Below are 24646 nucleotides of genomic sequence, written 5' to 3' on the forward strand. Positions count from 1 at the left end.
CATTGACAGAAACAGGGGGATCCAAACCTGAAAGACGCCAGAGCTAAGGAAAAGCAAGAAGGCTGAACAGGGCAGATTCTGAGTATTTCTAGGAAATGACATGGGTGCTACAGAGGGCTCGGCATTCCTTGGGAGGCGTCACAGACCATGCCAAGCACGTTTCTCTCTATATACAAGTAACAAACTCTCTAGGCTTCAATTTCTTCTGTAAAATAAGGTGGTTAGTCCCTCTAGCTCTGATAGTCCAAGAAGCCTGAACGTATTCCAGACCCTCTAACGAACCCAGTCTTCACTTCTCTCTTGATTCCCAGATACTCAACCCATGACAGAGAATTAGTTATATCTTTACTGCAATGCATTCCATTCATCAGTTTCTAACATACCTGGCGTGGAAGCTTATTCAGTGACCTCAGATAGTCTTTATCCAGAATACAATTTCCAAGTGCATTTCCAAAGCTCCTAAGGGTGAGGGAAAAAAGTGAAACAGTTGCGAATTGGTCCATGTAAATATCAACGGACAGAGTGACAACTAGATTCGAGTTGCTTCTCAACTGCAGCAGAGGAAATGGACCCCAATACACATTCAAAACTGTTTACTGAGCACCTGCCATATTCCTGCACTGTATTGGGTTGTGATGATATGGCCTAACAGTCACAAATCCCCATCTGTAAGGAGAGGCAACGAGTGTGAAAAGACTAAGAAACCGTTCACAAAACCCCATTAGCTCATCCCGACATGGACAGAAAATTCCAGAACAGAGACTTTGTCGGAGGGCTGCTCCAATTCCCCACTAACAGCACACACTTCGGGGCGCAATCCCCCAGGACTCACGTTCTGTACTTGGGGAAATACGCACTCCATCACAGGCTATGGTATTGTAAATTTTTGGTGCATGTTTATATATGTATTTTTCTGGTGATTCAATTCACTTCAATTCTCACAGGTATCTATGACCTCAAAAAAGGTTAAAAATCCTGCTACATGTAACCAATTTTCATATACACAATGAAGAGGTGTTTAGGTGTATTAATGAGAACGAGGAAGCTATCTATGTGCTCATGTGGAAACGCCTCCAAGATGCATTACTGAGTAGAGAAGTTGGGAGTGCAAAATCAAGTACAGAATAGAGAACATAGTGTTCCACCACTTATTCCCAGAATGGGGAGACCTAACCATAAGGAAGCACTGGGAAAACACAAGACAGTAGGAAAACAGGGCAGACAGGCGAGGGTGGGAGTGAGACACGTTCTTTGATTTTTGAACCAGGTGAGTGTATTTTCAAAAAAGCCCACGTTGCTCTGAGACAAGCACTGAATGAAGGCGGTTAGGCTCCAACCCTTATGCTCACCTCAGTGCTCGCTTTAGCCCGTCTGTCACTGCCTCCTTCCTGGCCTTCTCCAAAGACAAGGCTTTGGACTTGAGTCCCTCACTCACACCATAGCCCACGTCTTCATGGTATGAACCATCCTGGGGGCAGAAAAGGAGTTCAAGTCTCACGTAAGAAGTTGCAGTTGTGTCCCTGTTTCCACAGCTCTTCTTTTCCTCAAGCAGCAGTGTTCAAACTGGGCACACAGAACCCAGGGGTCCTGCTACAGGGCACATGAGCACCGAGAATTTAAGAGAATCAACCCCCAGTGCTATTTCCTAGACCTGATCCGCCTGGAAATGTGACTTTGGTCAAAATGCCAAGACAACTCTCCTTTCCCACTTCCTCTTCTACATAAAAAATGCATTGGGACAGCTGGTTTGCTCAGTTGGTTAGAGCATGGTGCTCTTAACAAGGTTGCTGGTTCGATTCCCCCCATGGGCCACTGTGAGCTGCACTCTCCACAACTAGGTTGAAACAACTACTTGACTTGGAGCTGATGGGTCCTGGAAAGCCATGCTTAAATAAAAGTTTAAAAAAAAACCAAAAAACAAAAAATGCACATACCCAACCCACCCCAAATCCCACTACGGTGCATTACCCAAAGGTATAAAAACCTCTGGGACACCAAATAAAGGAAAATTTGAAATATTGTATTTAACAGACACTAATGATTGGACAGCAAATCCTTTCACAAGTCAGGTGGTATCGATTTCTTGGCTTTCACCAACAGTGAAGGTGGAGCTGATCAAGTTGATAGCTTATAGAGAACTGAATATAATTTTTGATGATAGCACTCTATGATTTTTGAAAAGCATTCAAAGCATTGAACGACTCTATGATATAACTCTATAATGTAAAATGTTCCATTCCCAGTTTATTTACCTGAATAAGGTTATAAAAATTAAAATTCACAATAGAATTAACGCTAAATGTTCTGTCTAGGAATAAGTAATATCAAACTATAGATATATAAACTAACTGGAAAAAACAACAGCTTTATCCATCTCATTAAGAAATGTACTTTCCATAAAATTTTATTTTTATTAAGTATAAAAATTCTGATGTAGTTTTATTGTCTCATCCACATAAACACAATTGACTGATCAATTGTGTGTTAATAATACCTGTAACAGTAACTCAATCCAGAAGAAACTTTTTATTATTTAGAGCCTTGAAGTCACTGGAAATTTACAAAAAAAAAAATTTAATGTTTTACATACATACATACACACACACTCACACATGCAGAGAAATATAAGATTATTAATAAAAGATTTCAATGATAAATATGTGTTATACTAGGATAAAACCCAATAGATAAATAGAATGGAACTATGAGTTCAAGAAGAAACAATGTAAAATTTCTTTTTTTTTCATTTCTATTTCTGGTAAAATTTCTTATAATTAATGAATAGCTTGCTTTAAAAAAATTGTTTGCTCATGTATTTTTTTAAATGGATGACAATATTTAATCCTTTATGATATTTAGAATCATGTTACAGTTTTAAAAAGATAGGACAGATTTATTTTAGAATGTCAAATTTTATAATATCCCTAAAAATATATTTATGTTGAAAACTTTTAAGTGTCAATTTTAAAATGTGCAGAGAACAAGAGTTTTTCAAATTTCCTTTAGGGGGCACACGAGTAAGAATGACTACCACCATCCTGAGAACACTGGCTGAGACACAGCCCTGGGCCCAGCTCTCCGGCTGGGTTGTGCCACAGCGCACAGACCTCCCTACCTGCGCCTTCCCTCTCACCGGCCTCTCATTCTGGAGGCAGCAGGTTTATTCCATCACCCTCACCTTCAGCTGGACTCTCACAAACGCACAGACTCCCACGTAGAACTTGCCATTGTTAAGGTCCACAAAATCTAGGGGCAGGAGAGAAATCCAGCAGAAGATTTTGATCCCTGTACCTCACCCAGATTCTTCCTGCTGGCAGCCAAACACAGCTACCCCACATCCTCACCCACAAACTACTCATAGCAGAAATTGGACAATGCCAAGTAAGGGAAATGAGAAGTCACCACTGCCAGGAAACACACTCACCCACATTCTGCTGAGTGATAGAGTGGGCCCAGCCGTTGTAACCAAACATCTCATTGGCCAGATTAATTACCCTGTGACCCTCAATGTAACACACCTGGAAAAAACATTAAAGAAAACAAAACTCGTTAAAATTTCTTGCCATACTTACATGTAGATCAAAATTAATTTATTCCTTACTAGCTTATTTGACAAAACTGCCCTTCAATATTCCAGGGAAATTCTCAGTGAACCTATTTCAAAGATCCTTCCTGAAGGAGCCAGTTAGAACAAATGTTCTATCTGGAGGGATTAGACTCAATGGGGAAAGATATTCACTCGCTTAGCAGTTTCCAAGAAAGTACACATCTCAGGTTGACATACATTATAGGAGACCAAAAACATACACAAAAGTTAAAACTAGAAGCAAATGGCAAGAAACCCATTTTTAAAAGATTGTGCAGAAATCCTATGATGGCAGCTATGTAAGTCTCAAGACAGTGCTTGGATCACTTCAGATGACAATGAAGGCTGGAACCCAATCCCTCCCAAAGACACTAGGAAACATCTGGCAACAGTGAACAAGAGATCTCCTGTGTCCATGAGGACCCAGAGAGGGAGTTGGCAAGGCCATCTGAGAAATCGGCCACATGGGCACCCACTACGCAGGTACATAAACTCTCCTACCTTCTGGCCGCCTCCAGCCATGCGGCTGCTTATGTACTCCGGGCCCAGCCTTCGCCTCAGAGCATTCTGGATGGCCTGGTACTCCTCGGCTGCATACTGGTACTACAAGCAAAAAGAGAAAATGAAATCGACATTTCCACCATGCTTTTACATCAGCGAATCTCCAACACTATGGTCTCCACACCCTTTTCCACTCTCAGAAAGTACTGAGGACCCTAAGAGCTTTTGTTTACGTGGGTTATAGCTATCAACATTAGGAACTAAAACCGAGGAACTTCTCACACACTCCACTAGTCACCAGACACTAGTATCAGCACGGGCCGTGCAGTCTCTGGAAAACGCCACCATTCACTCGCGAGAGAATGACATTGAAAAAAGCTGTAGTATTTTCGTATTAGTATGAAAGTAATGTTGACCTCATGGACTCTGAAAAGGTCTCGTGGAACCCCAGGGGTCACTGGACCACATTTTGAGGACACTGCTTTAGATATTACCACCATCCTTACAAAACTTTCTCCAGCCAGAACTGGGAAACAAACCCCACCTCCACGTCTGCCTATGACAGTTACGCAGGTAAGGGAGTAGGCGAGAGAAAACATGACAGGGACTCTTCCTTCCACTGTCCTCTCCAAAGCTGTGCACCTCTTCTCCAAATGAACAACTGCCCATCTTACACAGATAAATGTACCACTACTTGTTTGGATTTTTGTCCCCTTGATAGTTTTCCCCTGCCCCCTTTAAGTGAAATAAATACTCACAAATAGATCTTTGGTAAAGACAAAGACAGAATTTGGGTGGACAAAGCAAGAACCTCTTTTATATGCACAAGATAGCTCCACAAAGAATACGACACCAGAAACTTTGGATGCCTCCAAGAGAGAGAACTAGGTGAAAGGCGGGCGGGCGGGAGTGATAGGGAAATAGTGAGATTGTTTACATGTGGTCTTTGCTTCATTCTGAATGCTATGTCATATGAGTATGTAATCTATTCAGAAACTAAAAAGAATTTAAAGCTGAATTCCTATTACTCTTAGTCTTGATGCTAAAGGTCCTAAATGCCCTGAGAGTTCATCAAAGACTCCCAAATAATGCAACTACAGGAAAAACCAGCAACAATAAATAGCTGACACGTGTACATGACAGGCTCTACAAATTGCTTCCTCATATGTTTTTCACTTAACCTCATTCTTTAGCTGTGGAAAAACCAGTTACCTGTCCAAAGCATAATACAGAGTTGCCACTGGCAGCAGAAGGATGGCTGTCACGGCTTCCAAGAATTGCTTCCTCAGTCCCAGACACGTTCATTCTGGTTGACCTCTACACAAACAGAAGATTAAAAAAAGATGTCAAAAAAAGCTATGGTCCAAACGTCTACTAAAAATCAGATAAAGCACTGCCCCAATCAAGGGACTAAGTTCCTCAGTGCTTAGCTTACTGCTCTCCCTTCCTTTCTAAAACTGTTCATATTTTCCTATTATAAAAGTAAAGTGTCTTTATTGTAGAAAGCTTATATCGAAAAATACGGGCTGAAATGAAATTTGGCTGGATCCCTACCAGCAAGAGACAGCTGTTGTGTTTTTTTATGTGATTGTGTTTGTGTATGTGTTTTATGTGTATGTATGTGCATATCTGTTAAACACAAGTAGAATCCAAATGTATCAGGCATATCTCAAGCTGCACCTCAAGTCTTCTTGGTGTTAGCAGTGTCTGAGGTCCCTGACCTCTTTTCTCCAACCCGGCTACCATCAGGCAGACCAGATGTGCATGGGCTCTAACCAACGGCATATAGGCATAACCCATGATCCCTACTCCTGCTCATGCGGGCGCCTCTCACCTCCCACCCTTGGCTTCCCTCTTGACTTTGAGGTGTGAGAACCTGTGGGACCCACTTGCTGCCCACACATACACAACCTGGAAGTTCTGGGGAGTCAATGTACTACAGGGCAAAGCTTTTACCAATGAGATACAGAAGGTGAGGGGCAAATCTTCTTCCTTCCTTTGGGTGGACTGTCCTGGGATATGGTACTTTAGACATCCACCTGGGAGACGGCTTTAGAAAATCAAGCAGTCAGATGGACTTGTTACCAAGGAAGGGGTGGCCAGCCTGGAAATGTACCCTTGAACTGACTTAATCTTCCATGTCTCCTTGATCCTCTTTCCCCTCACTTCTGCTTCCTGGAATTACACTTCCTGAAAAATAAGCACATGAGCCTTTGCCTCAAACTCCAGGTTCGGGGATACCCAGGTAGAGCAGACACTATGGGTGCTCTGCCAGTTATGCCTTCAGCTCTTACCACAATAGTGCACCCTGGCCTAACTTCCAAATGCCAACATCTAGGGGTGGACGGTTGGTTCAGTTGGTTAGAGTGCGGTGCTAATAACACCAAGGTTCCCAGTTCAATCCCCACATGGGCCACTGTGAGCTGTGCCCTCCTTTAAAAAAAAAGGAAAATGCCAACATCTGCATTTCTTTACCTGAAGGCTTCCTTTGGCACCCAGGGCCCACTGTGCACCTTTTTATGAAAAGCTAGAAGCCCAGAAAATTGATGCCCCTAGGGGCAGCCCTCAGTGACTGACAGGAGTTGGTGTGTAAAGACCCTAGATTTCTTACCTGTTCTGTGAGGTAACGCTGAGCCAGGCATTCTGCTCTGGCTCCAGAGCTCCCCAGCGGAGTTTGGTTGCCTGCCAGTGGTAGGCAACTGGCTTGACAACGCACCCTTCATTAAATGTCTTTTCTTTCCCATCTCACATCCCCTCTCCTCTACCAGTATGTCCTGGGGTCATCTCCTAAATAAACTACGTGCACTTGGAGGAAATATGCAGTGGGGGGCGGAGGGGGGGGAGAAGATATCTTTACAATGGAGAAATCTGGTAGATAACAACCTCAAACAAATAATCAAACATAATGTCACCAATAACAGTCACATCATGTGCTTCCTGATGTATGCACTGAGAAGGTCATAACATCACTTAAGTAGTATTTCTACCAATCTAATCATGATTCTAATTATACAGAAATAATCAGACAAGTTCAAATCTACAAGGCCCTGACTCTTCAAAAATGTCAATGTCTCAGGGGGGACTGGATGGCTCAGTTGGGTAGAGCCCGAGCTCTCAACAACAACGTTGCCAGTTCAATTCCCCATGGGATGGTGGGCTGCGCCCCCTTCAACTAAAGATTGAAAATGGTGACTGGACTTGGAGCTGAGCTGCGCCCTCTACAACTAGATTGAAGGACAACGACTTAGAGCTGATGGGCCCTGGAGAAACACACTGTTCCCCAATATTCCCCAATAAAATTACAAAAAAAAAGGTTAAAAACAATGTCAATGTCTCAAAAAATAAAACGAAGTAAAACAAAATGGCTAGTGAACTTTTCTAGATTAAAGAAGACTAAAGAGACACAACAACTAAAAGGCACTGTGTGATCCTTGATAGGATTTTAGATTTAAAAAAAAAAGCTATAAAGGACATTATATGAACAATGGGGAAATCTGATGATAGACTGCATATTAGATGCTGGTATTTTATTGCTGTTAAATTTACTGAGTGTGATAATTATATCATGGTTATGTAGGAAAATGATCTTTTTACTAGGAGATATATGATAAAGTAGTAGAGTAAGTTGGCATGTTTCTGCAACTTACTCTCAAATTATTCAATAAAATATGAATTGCGTGCAAGAGCACACATGTGCAAAAAGAGGGAAAGAAAAAGATAAAGCAAAGTAACAAATGTATGAATCTAGGTAGAGTATATATGTATTTATTATATAACTTTCCTGAAGGCTTCAACTTTTTCAAAATAAAATGTTAGGGGTAGCTGGTTAGCTCATTTGGTTAGAGCGTGGTGTTGATAACAAACACCAAGGTTGCCGGTTCGATCCCCACATGGGCCACTGTGAGCTACACTCTCCTTAAATAAATAAATAAATAAATAAATAAATAAATAAATAAATAAATAAATGTTAGGAAAGACTTCCTGATATCCAAGGTTATAGCAGCTACAGAAAACCAAATATCCTAATACATCCTCCAAAATCTATACAGACCAACAAGAAGAACAAGTAAAACCACAAATATCCCATATTTTCTAACATAATTAGAAAACTGAAAATACTACAAGCTTTAAATTGCCTAGAAGTAGAAAAAGTAAACATCAGTTTCTAGAAACTGTCATCCAATCTCTTTAAGGAGAGAGCAAGGTGGGACCCAGATGGGAAGGGAAATGCATAGAAGAGGGAATAGGAGGATGGCAAGCCTAAGTGGAACTAAAATCACCGCCTGGAAAAAGAAACCTACGTATGAAGATACTGACAAAGAGTTCTGGTAGACCAGAGTAGTCTAGGAAAAAAAGGAGAGACAAGTAAGTGTATGCAGAACTCAATGAGGCAGTCTTGGAGAATCAATATCCTCTAAAACTGTTCTCTGAAGGGCAAAAGAGGGAAACTTTAGGATCCAAACTTAGGATTCAAGAGACAACCTAAAATTCTAAGGACATACAACCATCCCCCCAAAAAAGTCTTCTAATAAAGAAGCCATATTCACTATACTTACAAAGTAACAGGAACTACTTTTGAACCAAGAAGCTCAGAAATCATCCCAACTGTCAATCCTGTTCACAAAATGCAAAGTTACACATAAAAAAAATCCAGTGAACTCAAAGATAGTTCAATAGAAATTATACAATCCAAAGAAAGGGGGGGAGATTGAAAATAATAAAAGAGCCTCAGGGTTCTGCGGGCTCTTAATATCAAAATGACTAACACGCATACAATTGAGGTCCCAAAAGAGGTTAAAGAGAATGGGAAAAAATATTTTAAAAAATAATGACTCAAAATTTCCCAAATTGGGTGACTGACATAAATGTATACATTTAAGAATGCTCAGTAAACCTCAAAGCAGGATAAATACAAAGAAAATCACACCTAAACACACCAGAAGCAAACTGCTAAAAACCAAAAGAAGAGAAAACCTTGAAAGCAATCAGAGAAAAATGGCACATTATGTACAGAGTAACAATACAAATGATGGCTCCATCTTACAATAGAGTTAAAAAAAAACATAGGAGTAAATTTAACAAAAGATGTGCAAGACGCTGCACTGAAAACAAACCAGTAGTAAAATAAAGAAGACCTAAATAAAAAGGGAGATGTACCATGTTCATATATTTGAAGACAATACAGTTAAGATGTTAATTTTTCCGAAATTAATCTAAAGATTTAGTGCCATCCCAATCATAAGCCTACCAATCTTTTTTTGAAGAAACTGATGACTCTAATATTTACATGGAAAATGCAAAGGATCTAAATTATCCGAATCAACCTTGAAAAACAACAACAAAGTTGCTGACCTACACTACATGACGTCAAGACTTACTATTAGGTTGGTGCAAAAGTAATTGCAGTTTTTGCAATTGTTTTTAAACTTTTAATCCACAATTACTTTTGCACCAACCTAAGATAAAGCTACAGTAATACAACAGTGTGGTACTGACATAGGATTGATCAATGGAACAGAAAGAGACTCTAGAAATCAACTGACATTTTATACAGTCATCTGAATTTCAATAAAGGTAACAATGCAATACAATGGCATTTTCAACAAATGATGCTGGAACAACTGGATATCTATATGGGAAAAAATTAGTATTTTTCGCAAAATATTATTTATACCATTCACAAAAACTAGAGATGGCTCATGGACCTAAATATAAAAGCAAAAACTATAAAATATCTAGAAGAAAATATAGAAGTATATCTTCACAACTTGGAGGTGGCCAAAATTTCTTACTACTCAGAAAGCAATAACTATAAAAGAAAAATAATGACTACATGAAAATGTAAAACTTTGCTTATCAAAAATAACTGTAGGAAAATGACTAGGCAACCACAAAGGACTGATATCCAGGATATAAAAAGGATATATAAAGAACTCATACACTCAATAATAAAAAGACAAATAACCCAATTTTAAATGAGCAAAAGATTTGAACAGGCATTTCACAAAGGAAGATATACAAATGTTAATAAGCACAGGAAAATGATGTATGCTCAACATCATTATAATCAAGAACTAAAATTAAAATCATAATGACATACTGCTCTACACCCACCAGAATGGCTAAAAATAAAGACTGACAACACCACAAGTTGGCAAGGATGTGAAGCAATTAGGATGCTCATACACTGTTGGCAGGAAACGGTGATAAAACTATTCAGCTATAAATACAAGCTATAAACACAATAACTTGAAGATGGAGCCATAGGTCCAGAGGGTAGAGCAGCAGGCCACAGAGCATTAGTCCCTGGCCTTGAACCCTAACGCTTCTTTACATACCTTGGATACCAGCCCTTTGTAAGATAGGTGTCAGTGCTTGCCCTTTCATTTTCTTAAGTTGTCTTTGATGAGAAGTTTTAAATTTTAATGTAATCCCATTTACCTTTTTTTTTTTTTTAAGGTGGTTACTGCTTTCTGAGTCTTGTCTAAGAAACCTTTTGCACAACCCTAGGCCATAAAGATATTCTGTATTTTCTTCTAAAAGCTTCATATTTTATAATTTTGGAAATAGATTTGATAATTTCTTTAGAAATTAAATACACATCTGCCATGTGACCCAAAAATTATTCTGATAGGTATTTTCCCTGAGAAATAAAAACAACATATAACCAAAAAAGACTTGTGGGGAGGTAAGGGGAAAGAACTTGAACTAGGGTAGTGGCTGTAAGCAAGAAATAGATGAATTCAAGAGATATTAGAAAGGTAAACAAGACTGCAATACAATTTTATTCTTATCCATTTCATTATAACCTAAAAGCATTTCTAATTATATGTGGAGGGAGGAAGAAAGGAGTATGAGGGAATGAGGCATGTTATATAAAGAAATTTTCTTCTTTTGTCTGATCTCTTCTCATCTTTATTAAAGAGGGGAGAGGGCATAGTCACGAAGGGTAACAGAAGCCACCTTTAAAAGTTTAGAACTCTAGTTTGTAAACCATGGGGGAGCAACAGAAATTTTAAGCTGAGAGTGATAAGATTATACGTATGCCTCAGAAAGCTCTGTCAACAGCGAATAACTGAGAGATCAGCTAGGAGGCTATATTACAACAGTCCAGGGAGGAAATGATAACAGCTTAACTAAGATCATGGAAATGTAGAGAAAAGATGGACTCTGGATGTGTATTACGGAGACAGAACTGACAGGACTCTGACGGCTGAGGTTCTGACTGTGAAGATCAAAAACAGCAGGACTGCAGATCAAGGTGTTTTTACATTTTCTTTTATGTATATGCTGCTATAATTTTTGCGATACTTTCAAAAAAAAATTCAGTAATAGAACAAAAACTTTAAGTAAAAAGAAGGAAATAGATCTTAAAATGTCATCTCCTCTTTGAAGCCACATGAAACTCACTACACTCTAAGCAAAATTAATCCTATGTTCCCATAGCATTTTAGACACGTCAAAGCACATATCACACATAATCCCACCTCACCCATTCGAGAACAGAGGGGCCATGTACTAACTAAATCTCCAGCACTTAATCTAATCCCTACCAGCACATAGTATTAGGTCGGTGCAAAAGTAATTGCGGTTTTTGCAATTGTTTTTAACCTTTTAAACCGCAATAACTTTTGCACCAACTTAACATAAAGAATATTTTAGTTTTATTTTTAGCTTCTCTCCACTTCAAACTGCCACTATGGTATTAAAAAAGAAATACCTTGAGTGGAAAATGTTAAAAGTTATAGACATTAGGGGGCTGGCCCAGTGGCTCAGGCGGTTGGAGCTCCGTGCTTCTAACTCCAAAGGCTGCCGGTTCGATTCCCACATGGGCCAGTGGGCTCTCAACCACAAGGTTGCCAGTTTAATTCCTCGAGTCCTGCAAGGGATGGTGGACTCCATCCCCTGCAACTAAGATTGAACACGGCATCTTGAGCTGAGTTGCCTCTGGTATGGCTCAGTTGGTTGGAGCACAGGCTCTCAACCACAAGGCTGCCAGTTTGATTCCTCAACTCCCGCAAGGGATGGTGGGCAGCGCCCCCTGCAACTAAGATTGAATGTAGCACCTTGAGCTGAGCTGCCTCCCGGATGGCTCAGTTGGTTGGAGCACATCCTCTCAACCACAAGGTTGCCGGTTCGACTCCCGCAATGGATGGTGGGCTGTGCCCCCTGCCACTAGAAATGGCGACTGGCCCTGGAGCTGAGCCGTGCCCTCCACAACTAAGAATGAAAGGACAACAACTTGACTTGGAAAAATGCCTGGAAGTACACACTGTTCCCCAATAAAGTCCTGTTCCCCTACCCCAATAAAATCTTTAAAAAAATAAAAAAAGGTATAGAGATTAAAAAATATCCACACTAGGCTTTCTGCCTTAAATAATTAAATTGGTTATACAGTCAATTCTCGTTATTCCTGGTAGTTATGTTCTATAAAGTCAGTGTAAACCACTGATCCTAGGAGCAATACAGAGTCAGGTTCCTACAAGCCTATGGCCACAATATTTTCATTAACCAGTCAATACATAACCTTGTTTTATGTGTGTTTCTGTTTAAAGACACCTTATTATAATAATATACAGAGGGTGTCAAAAAAATGTATACACATTTTAAGAAAGAAAAAAACTGTATTAAAAATTGTAACACTCAGGGCGGCCAGTTGCTCAGTGGTTGGAGCACGGTGTTCATTATAACACTAAGGTCAGCAGTTGAAGTCCCACGTGGGCCAGTGAGCTGCGCCCTCCACAACTAGATCTAAAAACAACAACTTGGAGCTGAGCTGCACCCCCCCACACACACTAGACTGAAAAACGACTTGACATGGAGCTGATGGGCCCTGGAAAAACACACTGTTCCCCAATATCCCCCAATTTAAAAAAAAAAATTGTAATACTCAATATACACTGATAACAAAAGATGAATACAAGTCACATGTACACACTTTTTCACACCCCCAGTATATTGTTGATTCATTAACATTGAACTCAAGACTGAACAAAGCTTATCTATCTAAAAGAAGCTTGTCTTTATAAGGCACATTACAGCCTTTGCACTTAGAAACACCAGACAGCACTTCGGCACGATGCCTGGAGGCATTCTAAACAGTTTAATCTCTAACAAAAAGCACAAAATATGAAAAAAAACACACACAAAAAAAACGTGGCACTAAATATTCTGCAACAAGGGCATTCATTTACAGTACAGTATGAGAGCTGAAACAAGAAGGCAGAGTAGTGACTTGCTTAATCTCCACTGGGAACGGGTGTGTTGGGCAACTCAAAATTTCAGCACTCTGCACATCTGCAAAAGTACCCTGAGTACTGATTTGGGGGTTACAAAGAAATTTTAGGGAGCAGGTGAATTTGCAAATACAGACTCCACGAATAAAAGAATCTACTGTAGGTTTCTTTGTTTGTTTGTTTTTTGGTTTATTGGGGTTTCTTTAGGTGAAACCGCTTTCCCCCAGCTATCTCGGTTACATTTTAATACGCTCATCTCCAACTACACCCAGTTCATATCAAAAGACAACAGGTCATGGCATACATTACACAGTAGCATCTGATGAGAACTGCCCAGAAACATATCTCTCTGCTTGTTACCACAATTAGTGGTCTGATAAGTGCTGAATTGGGAATAGAAGACTTTAAAAAGTCAAACTTCCCTAAATGATACCAGACCTGAGGTTACTGAAATACCTGACCCCATCCCAGAGTTAAATTCTGCCTTTGAGAATTTAGTTTTTAAATGTTTGCGCCTCAGAGTTCTGTGGAGGAACAGACCTGAAAAGGTCTAGGAAGCTAGAGTCGAAAAAAAAACACAAAAAACAAATGCACATCAACTAATGGAGAAACAAAATGTGGGCTATCGGTACAACTGAATGTTGTTCTTCAGACATCAAAAGGAGTGAAGCACTGACACACACTATACTATGGATGAGCCTTGAAAACATTATACCGAGTGAAGTAAGCCAGACACAAGGGAAAATACCATATGATTGCACTTATGTGAAATATCTAGCGCTGGCCAAGTCATCAAGACAAAAAGTTAGGGGCATGGGGCGGTGGGGCGGCTCAGTGATCAGAGTGAAGTGCTCATAACACCAAGGGCCTGGTTAGATCCCCACATGGGCCAGTGAGCTGCGCCCTCCACAACTAGATTGAAAATGACTTGACATGGAGCTGATGGGTCCTGGAAAAACACACTGTTCCCCAATAATCCCCAGTAAAAATTTAAAAAGTTAGGGGCAGAGGGAAATAAAAAAGGGGTTTCATCTGGGGGTGATGAAAACGTCCTGGAATTAGATAATGGTGATGACTGCACCATCCTGTGACTATACTAAAAACCACTGAACTGTACATTTTAAAGGGATAAATTTAATCACAATGAATTGTATCTCAGGTTTTCAAAAACAGGTCTAGAAAGACTCTATGCGCAGCTAAACTGAGTGTCAAGTCCCTTTTAAACGGGTAATTCCTTCCCAACCGCAGCCACTTCTTCCAACTCCCTTCAGCTTTGACGCGAGGTTCAGCACCCTCTCCTCTTGTCAACAAGCAGCATTTGGTGGCCTCACGCCCGGGCAGGGCACCGCCACCGTTAACATTACGCATCCCGTGGGGTCCTAGTGTGTGTGCTACGTGTGCGACGCACGCTTCCCGGACCCCGCCCTACTAACCAAACTCTCAGGCAGTCCTGGCCCTGAATCTCTCCCGAACTAATTAATTGGTACAGGCCTCTGGACTCGGGAGCACTACGCAGAGACCCGCAGGAAGAACTCAACGGCCCACCCCGTGCTCTACTCAGACTCTGAACCACCCAGGTGCGCAACCCCGGCTGGAAGCGCCCACGGGACCGTCCTCTCTCCCCACTTACGCGCCTCCGGCAGCGCGCGGTGCACGCAGGGAGCTCCGTCCAGCCTAAACGCAAGGGGACGGGAGTTTAGATAGAGCCGCACAGAGGGAACTGGGCAGGAAGTGCAAGGCAACCCTGGGAAGAAGGTCCAAATAGGGGGCGGAAAGGGCGGGAGAAGGAGCCGTAAATCAAATCGGAAGGGGAGAAGTGCCGCAAAGCAATCTGCCGACAGCCGTAAAGCCAGCTGGCAGCGCTGTACTGACCTCTTAACTTCTGCGCCCGGCTGCCCGCGTGGCTCCTGCTGCCTCGAGCTGCCCCCCGCTTTCCGTGTTTGTGCGGCGCCCACATCTCTGCTGCCCTCCAGCGGGCCTGCAGAGCTCTCGGGCCCTGCGCTGAGGCCTGTTTGGGCCCGCCCGTACCGCGTCTTTCCGCACGACTTGACAAAGCCATTCCCTGGTTAGAGTGCAGTGATGGACCCGGGGGGGACCTTCTCAGTACCTATCCGTGCACACTAGGGGTATGGCCAGAAAAGAAAGCCACGCTTTTTAGTCTTATTAAGAAATAGTTATCAGCCCTTCATAGATTCCATCCCCGACAGATACAGCAAATCTAGGCCCCCTGCTCATCACCAGATGGTTTCTGAAATTAGCTAGGAGCGGAGGGAAATGAATGTGTGGCGACTTGCAGGAAGGGAGTTCTTTAGAATGTCCGTTGGAACTGTGCCTTGCCACTGGGTGATGATTGCACATCCAATGCTCAAAAACAAAGATTTGAAAGTTTAGTCATCACAACCCCAAATTAAGTACTAAGAACTCCAACAAAATACTTCTCTTACGTTTTCAAATTAGTTGTTTTAATAAACCCCTTTTAACCAGACTTCATTATCTGAGCAGTAATACTTTAGTGCAAGTCATTTCCTGGATGACTACTAATCTTCCTAGTAACACCATCAGAAGCTGCGTAAAAAGCCTAGAATCAGACCTACGCGATATCCCAGCAGAGAACACTTGACAATCTAATCACAGAGAAACATCAGATAAACGCAAAATAAGGAGCATTCAATAACAAGAATAAAGGTATGTGGTATGTTAGGGGCAGGGGTGGGAGGCACTGCACTCTTCAAAATGTCAGTGTTAGAAAAGATAAGGCTATGAAAGTGTCCAGAATAAAAGAGGTTGAAGTGATTTGACAACAAAGTAATACCTGACCCTAGACTGGATTCTGTGCTGGAGGGGGAAAATGCCATGAAGGACATTTTCTTTTTTTAATTAAATTTATTGGGGTGACAATTGTTAGTAAAATTACATAGATTTCAGGTGTACAATTCTGTATTACATCATCTATAAATCCCATTGTGTGTTCATCACCCAGAGTCAGTTCTCCTTCCATCACCATATATTCGATCCCCCTTACCCTCATCTCCCACCCCCCACCCCCCACCCCCCTTACCCTCTGGCAACCACTAAACTATTGTCTGTGTCTATGAGTTTCTGTTTCTCATTTGTTTGTCTTGTTCTTTTGTTGTTTTTGGTTTATATACCACATATCAGTGAAATCACATGGTTCTCTGCTTTTTCTGTCTGACTTGTTTCGCTCAGCATTACTCTCTCAAGATCCATCCATGTTGTCACAAATGTTCCTATATCATCTTTTCTTACCGCCGAATAGTATTCCATTGTGTATATATACCACAACTTCTTTATCCATTCATCTATCGAAGGACATTTTGGTTGTTTCCATGTCTTGGCCACCGTAAACAAAGCTGCAATGAACATTGGAGCACACGTGTCTTTATCTCTAAATGTTTTCAGATTTTTTGGGTAGATACCCAGGAGAGGGATTGCTGGGTCATATGGCAATTCTATTCGTAATTTTTTGAGAAACCTCCACACTGCCTTCCATAACGGCTGCACCAGTCTGCATTCCCACCAACAGTGTATGAGAGTTCCTTTTTCTCCACAGCCTCTCCAACATTTGTTACTATTTGTCTTGTTGATGATAGCCATTCTGACGGGGGTGAGGTGATATCTCATTGTGGTTTTGATTTGCATTTCTCTGATGATTAGTGATGTTGAGCTTTTGTTCATATGTCTATTTGCCATTTGTATGTCTTCTTTGGAGAAATGTCTCTTCAAGTCCTCTGCCCATTTTTCAATTGGGTTGTTTGTTTTTTTGTTGTTGAGTTGCATGAGTTCCTTGTATATTCTGGATACTAGCCCCTTATCGGAGGCACTATTTGCAAAAATCTTCTCCCATTCAGTTGGTGGCCTCTTTATTTTGCCGATGGTTTCTTTTGCTGTGCAAAAGCTTTTAAGTTTCATATAGTCCCATTCGTTTATTTTAGCTTTTACTTCCATTGCCTTTGGAGTCAAGTTCATAAAATGCTCTTTGAACCCAAGGTCCATAAGTTTAGTACCTATGTTTTCTTCTATGCAGTTTATTGTGTCAGGTCTTATGCTTAAGTCTTTGATCCATTTTGAATTAACTTTGGTACATGGTGACAAATAGCAGTCCAGTTTCATTCTTTTCAACGTGGCTATCCAATTCTCCCAACACCATTTATTGAAGAGGCTGTCTTTGCTCCATTGTATGTTTTTAGCTTCTTTGTCAAAAATTATCTGTCCATATTTATGTGGTTTTATTTCTGGGTTCTCAATTCTATTCCATTGGTCTATGTGTCTGTTTTTCTGCCAATACCATGCTGTTTTGATTATTGTAGCCCTATAGTACAAGCCAAAGTCAGGAAGTGTGATACCTCCATTATTGTTCTTTTTTCTTAAGATTGCTTTGGCTATTCGGGGTCTTTTGTGGTTCCAAACAAATCTGATGATTTTTTGTTCTATTTCTTTAAAATATGCCATTGGGATTTTGATGGGGATTGCATTGAATCTGTATATTGCTTTGGGTAATATGGCCATTTTAACTATGTTGATTCTTCCAATCCATGAGCACGGAATGTCTTTCCATTTCTTTGTGTTTTCAATTTCTTTCAAAAATGTCTTATAGTTTTCAGCATATAGGTCTTTCACATCCTTGGTTAAGTTTATTCCTAGGTATTTTATTCTTTTTGCTGCAATTGCCAAAGGAATTGTTTTTTGTATTTCTTTTTCTGAGATTTCATTGTTAGTATATAGGAAGGCAATGGACTTTCGTGCGTTGATTTTGTAGCCGGCAACTTTACTGTATTCGTTGATTGTTTCTAATAGCTTTTTGGTGGAGTTTTTAGGGTTTTCAATATATAGCATCATGTCATCTGCAAAGAGTGATAATTTAACTTCTTCATTCCCAATTTGGATGCCTTTTATTTCTTTCTCTTGCCTGATTGCTCTGGCAAGGACTTCCAACACTATGTTGAAAAGCAGAGGTGATAGGGGACATCCCTGTCGTGTTCCAGAATGTAGAGCAAAGGGCTTCAGTTTTTCTCCATTAATTATGAGATTAGCAGAGGGCTTGTCATATATGGCCTTTATTATGTTAAGGTATTTTCCTCCTATACCCATTTTATTAAGTGTTTTAATCATAAATGGATGTTGTATCTTGTCAAATGCTTTTTCTGCATCAATTGATATAATCATATGATTTTTGTCCTTTATTTTGTTTATGTGATGTATCACATTGATGGATTTGCGGATGTTGAACCATCCTTGTGCCCCGGGGATGAACCCCACTTGGTCGTGATGAATAATCTTTTTAATGCATTGTTGTATTCGATTTGCTAGAATTTTATTTAGGATTTTTGCATCGGTATTCATCAGAGATATTGGTCTGTAGTTTTCTTTTTTTGTGCTGTCCTTACCAGGTTTTGGTATCAGGGTAATGTTGGCCTCATAGAATGAGTTAGGGAGTACTGTCTCTTCTTTAATTTTTTGGAAGAGTTTGAGCAGGATTGGTATTAGATCCTCTTTGAAGGTTTGGTAGCATTCACTAGTGAAGCCATCTGGTCCCGGACTTTTGCTTTTGGGAAGGTTTTGGATGACTGATTCAATTTCGTTACTGGTGATCGGTCTGTTTAGATTTTCCAGTTCTTCATGATTCAGCCTTGGAAGGATATATGTTTCTAAGAACTTGTCCATTTCTTCTAGGTTGTTGAATTTGGTGGCATATAGTCCTTCATATTATTCTTGGATGATCCTTTGTATTTCTGTGGTGTCCGTGATAACTTCCCCTTTTACGTTTCTGATTTTGTTAATCAGTGTCTTCTCTCTTTTTATCTTAGTAAGTCTAGCCAAGGGTTTGTCAATTTTGTTAATCTTTTCAAAGAACCAGCTCTTTGTCACATTAATTTTTTCTATTGTCTTTTTGTTCTCTATTTCATTTAGTTCTGCTCTAATTTTTGTTATTTCCTTTCTTCTGCTGACCTTGGGTTTTACTTGTTCTTCTTTTTCTAGTTCTTTAAGGTGTAACATGAGGTTATTTATTTGGGAGTTTTCTTGTTTCTTGAGATAGGCCTGTAATGAGATAAATTTCCCTCTTAAAACTGCTTTCGCTGCATCCCAAAAATTTTGGTAGGATGTATTTTCATTGTCATTTGTTTCTATGTATCTTTTGATCTCTCCTCTAACTTCTTATTTGACCCAGTCCTTCTTTAAAAGTATGTTGTTTAATCTCCATGTATTTGTGTTTTTTCCCGCTTTCTTTTTACAGTTGATATCCGATTTCAAAGCCTTGTGATCAGAGAATATGCATGGTATGATTTCAATCTTCTTAAATTTGTTGAGACTGATTTTATGTCCCAATATATGGTCTATCCTTGAGAATGTTCCATGTACACTAGAAAAGAATGTGTAGTCTGATGTTGTAGGATGCAGTGCTCTATAAATGTCAATTATGTCCATTTCATCTAATGTGTCATTTAGGGCTACTATTTTGTTATTTATTTTCTGTTTGGATGATCTATCCATAGCTGTCAATGATGTATTTAAGTCCCCTAGTATAATTGTGTTTTGGTCAATTTCTCCCTTTAGTTCTGTTAGAAGTTGCTTGGTGTATTTCGGTGCTCCCTGATTGGGGGCATAAATATTGATGACTGTTATGTCTTCTTGTTGTACAGTCCCCTTCACCATTATGAAATGTCCATCTTTGTCTCTTGTTATCTTTTTCACCTTGAAGTCTGTTTCATCTGATATCATTATGGCTACACCTGATTTTCTCTGGGTACCATTTGCTTGGAGTGTCAATTTCCACCCTTTCACTTTGAGTCTATGCTTGTCCTTGTAGCTGAGATGCGTCTCCTGGAGACAGCATATGGTTGGGTTTAGTTTTTTGATCCAATCTGCTACTCTGTGCCTTTTTATTGGTGAGTTCAGTCCATTTACATTTAGGGTGATTATTGATATGTGAGGATTTCCTGTCATTCTATCTTTAGTTTTCTGGTGAGGCTGTGTCTCCATTGTTTCTTTGCCTTTTTGTTGTTGTCTATTATTTCTGTGTGGTGGTATTCTATGATGTTTCCCTCTGTTTCTTCTTTTATTTCAGTATATATTTCAGTTCTGGATTTTTTTTGAGTGGTTACCCTTAAGTTTATGTAAAAGAAAGTTTGATAATTAGAGTATTCCATTTTCTTCAGCACGCTTACTTTCTCCATTCCCATATTCCGGTTCAGGCCTTTACTCTCCCCCTTTTTGAGTTGTGGTTGCCACAAATTGTCCCTGTTGATGGTGGTCGAATAGCCTCCTTTAGTATTTCTTGTAGTGCAGGTCGTGTATTAGAAAATTCCCTCAGCTTCTGTATGTCTGGAAAGGTCTTTATTCCTCCTTCATATCTAAAGGATATCTTTGCTGGATATATTATTCTTGGCTCATGATTTCTCTCTTTCAATAGTTTGAATATTTGGTTCCACTCCCTCCTGGCTTGTAGAGTTTCTGCTGAAAAATCTGATGATAATCTAATGGGCTTTCCTTTGTAAGTTACCATCTTCTTTTCCCTGGCTGCCTTGAGGATTCTTTCTTTGTCGTTGATTTTAGACAGCTTCGATACAATGTGCCTTGGAGAAGGCCTGTTGGGATTGAGGTAACTAGGTGTTCTATTTGCTTCTTGGATTCGAGGGTCCAGTTCTGTCCACAAATTTGGGAAGTTCTCATTGACAATTTGTTTGAATATATTCTCTGTTCCCTTCTCTCTTTCTTCTCCTTCTGGTATGCCCATTATTCTTATATTGCTCTTTCTGATGGAGTCAGAAAGTTCTTGTAGAGTTCTTTCATTTCTTTTAAGTCTCAAGTCTCTTTCTTCTTCTATCTGTGTCATTTCCAGGTTTCTATCTTCGATGTCACTGATTCTTTCCTCCATCTGGTCAACTCTACTACCTAAGCTGGTTATTTCATTCTTAATTTCTTCTACTGAGTTCTTAATCTCCAGAAATTCTATTTGGTTCTTTTTTAAAATTTCAATATCTTTCGTAAAATGCTCATGCTGTTCTTTGATTGAGTTTCTGAGTTCATTTAACTGCCTATCTGTGTTTTCTTGTATCTCGTTGAGTTTTTTCAGAACTGCAATCTTGAATTCTCTGTCATTTAAGTCACATATTTCTGTATCTTTAAGTGCCTTCTCTGGAGATTTTTCACTTTCTTTCTGAGCTATCTTGTTGCCTTGGTTATTCATGGCGATTACTGGTTTACTATTTCTCTTCCTAGACATCTACAGGAGTGACTTCTGCAACAGGTTGATAGAAAGCGGTCTTTCTTTTGTTTGCCAGTACTGTTGGTAGAATGTTTTATTATTTCTCCAACTGCAACTTATTTTTCTTCTCCCACACGGTAGTTCTATGTTTTCTCTGCACTATTCCAACTTCTCACACAATGGGGGGATTCCCTGGGAGACGGGCTTCTCCTCTGTTAATAGTTCATCTAGGTCACAGGGCGCAGTGTCCGGGTGGGTATGCGGAGAGCTTTGGTGTTCCAAAGCTCTTCCAGCTCCTGATTCAGAGCCCGTATGTTTCAGCAGTTCTGTTTACTCCTGCAGGGATCCGCCTAGATAGGTGGGGTCAGGAGCGGGGTGAGTTGTGAGAGGTGGACCAGAGCAATGGCGGCGACCACCACCACAGCCGGTCCTGCTTCCACAGCTCTCTCCCCTTTGCCGGAACTAGTTGGGCTGTGAATTTGTGTCTGCGGTCCACAGTTCTCAAAATAGCAAATTTTCTGTTGTTTTGATCTGACACTGCTACTGTTTCGCTTCTAGCACCGGGCAGGTGGGGGCGGGGCGAGCTCTGGGAAGGGAGGGAGGGGGCGGGTAGTCTCAGTGCCTAAGGCTCCGTTCTCTGCTCGGCAGTGCGGGCTTAAACCACCGTTTTCAGCCTTTTTCCCTCAGTCTTTTCTCCGAGGTCTCTGCCGTGAGCGTTGGGTTCAGCCGTGTTATATGCTGTCCCCTCAGCCCTGTGGAGCCCTGGCAGAGCCCTAGCAGTCCGAGTTCTTCCCTCTCCCGCAGCTGCGGTAGTTCCGGGAAGCAGCGAGCTCGGTGCACTGAGCGAGGTCTGCGTCCTGCGCCCGCGCGGCTCCGTCTCCGCTCGCTTCTCCCTTCCCTCCTCCCTCCACTCGCGCGAATCTCCCACCTGTAGGTGATTTCAATCGGTAGTGGGCCTCTTCGTCTTGCCTGTCTGCTGTGCAGGAAGTCCTTTGTGGAGTTTTTGTTGTTTGATTCTTTGTAAATTCCAGGGGAGCTTTACAGAGGCTCACCTCACTCTGCCATTTTTCCGGAAGTCGAGAAGAAGGACATTTTTTGGCTTAATTGATAACATTAGAATATGGATGGTGGATTAGATAAAATTCCTAAATCAATATAAATTTATAAAGTTGACAATTGTGGTTATGTTAGAGAAAAATCCTTATTCTTAGGAAATACATACTGAAGTATTTAGGGTAAAAGAGCCATGATATATGTAACTCATGTTTAAATTATAGATAGATGATAGGTAGATAAATGATTAATAGATAGTGTGGGGAGAGAGCCACGAGTGCAGTTTCCAGGTTCTTGCCCTGGAAAGGTGCTTATGGGGACAGAGTCCCAGAGGGCAGTTTCCAGGCCCTCGGCTTCGCCTGGAGGTGCTGGCTCCAGTAGTGATGACCATCAACTGTGATTGGTTGGCCATCAGCTGTATTCGTTTAGCCAATTGGCTACTGATGTAACTGCGGGGCTGCATTGATTGATTGGTTGGTTGGCAGGCAAAGAAGTGAATGGCGGACTGTGGATCGTGTGGCTACTGCTGCGTGTGTCTCGCCCTGGCCACTGAGAGAATATAGTGGTATGACTCCCCTATCTATGGCTCCGTGGGTGTTCCTTTTTGGCCTAGCCATATCCTGCATTCTTATGTGGGGAGTGGGACCAGAGGCCCCGCAGGCCACCCCGCACGACAGTGCTCATTCGGGTAGTAAATTGCCATCAAATGTGATTGGATGGCCATCAGCTGTGGCTAGTTGGCCATCAGCTGTAACCAGTGAGCCATTGGCCACTAATATAACTGCCGTGGCTGCGCTAGCAGCCAATGGGGGCTAGCAGGAAGATGGTGGCTGAGCTAGCAAGAGCAGATTGCAGTTAGCAAGTGAGGTTGGTTGGCAGAGAGAAGTAGACGGCAGGTTGCAGATTGTGTGGCTCCGGCTTCCTGTGTCTCCAACCAAGCCGCCAGCGGGAATATAGTGGTATGACTCTCCTATCTATGCCTCCGTGGGTGTTCCTTTTTGGCCTCACCATGTCCTGCGTTCTTATGTGGGGAGCGGGACCAGAGACCCCACATGACACCCTGCATGACAGATAGATAGAACAAATGATAAAGCAGATGAAGTAAAATGTTAACTATAAAGCATATCTCAGTAAAGGGTATGCAGATGTTTCTTGTGCTTTTTTTTTGCAACCTTTTGTAAGTTTGAAACTGTTTCCAAATGAAAAGTTTAAAAATACCACATATGCAATATGATTTTTGTATCACATGTATTATGTATGTATTCGTTTTTTAAAAAGACAAAAAGGAAACATCAGGTTTTTCTGGGTGATGGAAATATAGGTGATTTTATTTTTGCTACAAAACTTACAGATTTCTGTATACTCCCCCCACAATAAGCAGGTACTATTTTTTATAATCAGAAAAAATATATGGTGTAAATGACAGCTGAAACATTCTTTGTTTCTCCTGGTATGTGCCTTCAGTACCATCTACGTGACTTTAAAGCAGATTGACATCCTAATACTTCCTCAAGTTGCCTCACAATAATCAAATTAGTCATATGAAAACACCTGGTGTTTATCAAGCAACTTCCTTCTAAAACGCTCCAGAACTTTAAAATTGTACTTTATCCTAATCATAAGTCTTTAACATAGAGACAGGACAGGTTGAGTCGTACGTACCTCATAACAGGGACATTATTCCATAACAAGAGCACACTCCTCTGAATAGTATAAATTCTACCCTCCTACAGTACAGATGATTGCTTTTGTGAATCTGCCTTGAAGCACACACCTAAAGCAGCCCTACTGAAAATCAATCTTTCCTACCTGGGTTGTCACTCCAGTGTAATGAGGACTGAATTTAGGGCTGGAAAGGAGGGACGTGGAGAAGACAGAGTAACGATCTAAATAAAATACTTTCAGAGCTTACTGATCCTTCATTTCTGTAGCCCGTTGGTGTCGTGGAGCAAGAGAGACTGCAGAATGTCTCCTTAGCCCCTCAACTCCTTCCCCCCATTCTACCGCCCTTCCCCCACTGCTTGACCCTACTGAGGTTATGGCAGG

General features: G+C 40.9%; 1 protein-coding gene across 7 annotated transcripts in view; it reads right to left on the reverse strand.

Annotated features, from left to right (window-relative positions):
- The window catches only part of RAD52 (RAD52 DNA repair protein), a 30472-nt gene extending 15383 nt beyond the window's left edge, over positions 1 to 15089 (reverse strand). The window contains exons 1-7 of one of the 7 annotated variants that reach the window (XM_019711273.3): positions 14954 to 15089; positions 5300 to 5404; positions 4088 to 4189; positions 3425 to 3518; positions 3179 to 3246; positions 1350 to 1468; positions 384 to 459 (exon numbers count right to left, since the gene is read on the reverse strand). In XM_019711273.3, the coding sequence (XP_019566832.2) occupies positions 384 to 459; positions 1350 to 1468; positions 3179 to 3246; positions 3425 to 3518; positions 4088 to 4189; positions 5300 to 5392 (552 nt within the window). In that variant the 5' untranslated portion in view covers positions 5393 to 5404; positions 14954 to 15089. Of the gene's footprint in view, positions 1 to 383; positions 460 to 1349; positions 1469 to 3178; positions 3247 to 3424; positions 3519 to 4087; positions 4190 to 5299; positions 5405 to 6698; positions 7971 to 14953 lie in introns of those variants that run through there. The other 6 variants (XM_088801616.1, XM_019711274.3, XM_074325199.2 and 3 more) reach the window with 6 other exon arrangements.
- Positions 15090 to 24646: the final 9557 nt, after the last annotated feature.

Source organism: Rhinolophus sinicus, chromosome 1 (assembly GCF_057876585.1).
Source record: "Rhinolophus sinicus isolate RSI-liver-muscle chromosome 1, RSI-T2T, whole genome shotgun sequence".
Taxonomy (NCBI): domain Eukaryota; kingdom Metazoa; phylum Chordata; class Mammalia; order Chiroptera; family Rhinolophidae; genus Rhinolophus; species Rhinolophus sinicus.